This window comes from Pinus tabuliformis, chromosome 4_2 (genome assembly GCF_031772625.1).
Source record: "Pinus tabuliformis cultivar Carrire ecotype Pingquan chromosome 4_2, CPIR1, whole genome shotgun sequence".
NCBI lineage: Eukaryota > Viridiplantae > Streptophyta > Pinopsida > Pinales > Pinaceae > Pinus > Pinus tabuliformis.
Window position 1 is genome coordinate 1,058,779,837 of NC_142304.1, and position 3,524 is coordinate 1,058,783,360.

The 3,524-nt window shown below is 44.2% G+C and overlaps 1 protein-coding gene across 1 annotated transcript; it reads right to left on the reverse strand.

Moving 5' to 3' along the window:
- Positions 1-2,344: 2,344 nt before the first annotated feature.
- LOC149173243 (uncharacterized) lies at positions 2,345-2,917 on the reverse strand. The gene has a single exon (XM_089426629.1). It carries the CDS (start codon positions 2,915-2,917, stop codon positions 2,345-2,347), a length of 573 nt encoding a protein of 190 aa, XP_089282755.1.
- Positions 2,918-3,524: the final 607 nt, after the last annotated feature.

Consider the following 3,524-nt stretch of genomic DNA (forward strand, 5'->3'; position numbering starts at 1 on the left):
GACTGTGATTTTTAACTCATGAAGAATGAGACTCCAAACTTCTTTGGCAAAATTGCAATCCATGAAGAGGTGCTTGGCTGTCTCTGAGCTGCTTCTGCACAGCTCACATCTATGCGGCCCAGCTATGCTTTTTTTTTTCCAGATTGTCTCCTGTTAACAACTTGTTGTGAACCAGTGTCCAAAAGAAGAAATTTACCTTGGGTAATGCTAGCGGATCCCAAACTTTCCTCCAAAATTCTGTGGATTTACTGTTGTTCCTGGTTGGCTGGAGAGCGTTGTAGGCTTCTGCTGTTGTATAGCTTCCAGATTTCCCCCACCCCCAGCTATCTTTCGTTTTCCTGTTCACTGGGACCGCTTCTTCCAACAGCTCTTCTAGAATGCGTTTTTGCTAGTTCAGGCAATCTGGGACTCCAAAGAAGTCCCACCCTTGCCAATCGTCATGACTGTCCCATTTGGATAATTCATAAACACTGTTTATCCCTGCACGTTCCAGCCAAGATTTCAGTTCTATGATTTCTTCATTATCTGCGAGGGGTTCTCGGTCCATTATGCGATCGTGCCACAGATTTATTTGCTTTTCGTTGCCTGGGATCCTGTACGCCTTTCCCTTAAAGAAGTTCAAACTTTTATTGCATAATCGCCATACTTGCGTGTTGTGACTTGTTTGGCTTTCTTGCAGATTTCTGAGCGGGATTTTATGGGCATACTTCGACTTCAGTATTTCGTTGATAGGGTGCTTGGGATTTTTGAAGAGATTCCACATGATTTTGCCTCCCATCACCAGGTTTACTATTGTTGGGTCACGAATTTGCAAGCCTCCCTCAGAAGTTGAACGTTTGACCATTTCCCATTTAACCAAATGAAATTTGTGTTGATTCCCTTTCCCTCCCTGCCAAAGGAAATCGCGGAGAAGCTTGGAGATTTGATCCGTCACACTTTTTGGAGCGAGAAGGAAGGTTGCTTGGTATATTGGGAGCGCAGATAACACAACCTTGATTAGGATGACCTTACCTCCTTTTTTGAGCCAGTAGCCTCCCCATACAGAGATTTTTACTTTTATTTTGCTGATAATTTCTATCCACAGCGACCTCTTGTTGCAACAGTTAGTGTCGAGGTATTTAATCTTTTCCCAGTGGGCATGACCGATGAAGCCAAGGATGTTGGAGATTCCTGTAAGCTCTTGCTGGCCAATGTTCCAACCATAAATTTCACTTTTTCTTTCATTGATTGAGGCACCAAAGACCCTAGAATAGCATTTTAGGACAAAGTCAAATTCCTTGGCTATTCTAACAGAGGCGCCTCCCATGAGGAGGGAGTCATCTGCAAAAAGAGCGTGGTTCTAAGCTGGAGAGGAATTGGAAGGTTTTAGGCCTAGAAGGGAGCCTGAGGATTTTTCAGCTATTAGCTTTCTGCTGAGAGAATCCACCATCAGGATGTACAGGAAAGGAGAGAGAGGGCATCCTTGCCTGAGGCCTCTCTGGGCTTGGAAAAATGGAGTAGGGTGACTGTTTACGAGAGGGGAAATCCAGGGGTTGTTAGTGCAAGCTGAGATGAGGTTGACGAAATGGGGGGAGAAGCCATAGGAATGAAGGACTTTGTAGAGGAAGGCTCGATTAACTCGGTCAAAAGCATTGGCCATATCGAGTTTTATCAGCATGCCTTTTTCTTTTCGCTGTTTGCTTGAGTGAATTATCTCCTAGACTTGGATGACATTATCCAGAATGTGTCTGCCTTCTACGAAGCCACCTTGATTGCTTGAAATCAGCCTATTGAGCAATGGCTTGATCCTGTTAGCTAGGAGCTTTGCAAGAATTTTGTAGGAGGCATTGCAAAGCGATATAGGCCTGAATCTGGCGAAGGTTTCAGGATTGGTTTCTTTAGGGATAAGAGCGAGATAGGTGGAGTTAGTTCCTCCTCCTACTTTGGATTTTTTCATAAATCCTTTTATCATCTTTAAAAGGTCAGCTTTGATGATGTCCGAGCAAGTTTTGTAAAAGTAGATTGTGAAACCATCAGGCCCAGGGGCCTTGTCCGATTCCATGGACCAGATGACTTTTATGATTTCTTCTTCAGTGATGGGCTTAGTGAGAATGGCATTGTCTTCAGGGCTAATCAAGAGAGGGATGTTAGAGAGGAGCTCAGTAGTTTCTTCCTCGTTGGTTTGGGTGTCTGCAGTGTAGAGATGTTTGAAGTGTCTTTCAGCTACCTCTTTTATCTGGCTGAACCCTTTGCAAATCTACCCCTCTGCTGTTGTAATTTCAGAGATGTGATTTCTGGAGAGTCTTGCTCGATATTAGCAATGGAAGAAGGAGGTGTTCCGGTCGCCTGCCTTCAACCAAAAACTTCAAGACTTGATTCTCCAGTACTCTTCCTCAATTCGAAAAGATCGAAATGAAGAACATTGCGTTTTTACTTCTTTGTTGAGTAGCGTTGGAGTAATATCTCTGGTTTCCATTTCGACTTGCAACGCCTCTAAAGACTGAACAATTTCTTTTCTTTGACTGGTTGGGTTTGGAGCTGGTTTCTTTATCCAATTCTTCAGGGCTTGCTTTGTGGCTTTGAGTTTTTGTTCCCACACATAGCTGGAGGACCCTGTGAAGGATTTGGCCCATGCTGCTTTCACTGTGTCAGTGAATCCGTCCCTTTCAATCCAAAGAGGGCTGAATCGGAAGGGGATTGGACCAAGATCTTCTTCATCTTCCAGAATGAGTTGAACCAGTTTGTGATCTGAGGTGAGTTTCGGTAGAATTTTGGTGATGATTATCTTCCTGTTCATCATCAGAGTGTCTTGGACAAGAAATCGATCCAGACGGGCTGATATATGTTCCTCTCCCACTCTGTTGTTGGTCCATGTATAGAGCCCTTTGACCGGATTGAAATCAAGAAGATCCCATTGCTGTATGAGGTCTTCAACCATGGGGAGCATGGTGTCTCTGCTATTGATTCCTCCCCTTTTTTCTTTGGATTTTAAAACAATGTTTAAATACCCAGCAAGAATGATATTACTAGGGGAATGCTACTCTAAGAATTCATTAAGTGAATTCCAACAATCTCTCTTTTCAGAATACAGGATAGGTAAATAAAGATTGAAGGGGGATATGATCAACTTACTTGAACAATGTGTAAGCTCCGTAAAGATCTAGTGCTGAGTCTCATGGGATTTGGTCAGCTGGAAGAGCTCTTTTGTCCAGAGAGTTGCAAGCCCTCCGGATGAGCCTCTTGAGCTGACTGCTCTTCCTGTGCTTTTCTTCCATTTCTTCTTGCTAATGTCTAGGAGGGCTTTCCCATCTATCTTAGTCTCTTGGAGCATGAGAATGTCTGAGGGTTCTATTTTGAGCAAATCCTTGACTGCTTCCGCTTTCATGGGGTTGCCCGGACCTCTCCAGTTCCAAGAGACGAGGCACATTATTTACCAGGGGTGGGGTGGGAGCCTCCCTTGGAGGGCCTGTTTCTGGAGTTTCTCCCAATAGACATTTCGATTATGGGCTGGCTTCCTTGGGTTTTGAGCCTTTCTGCCTCCTCTT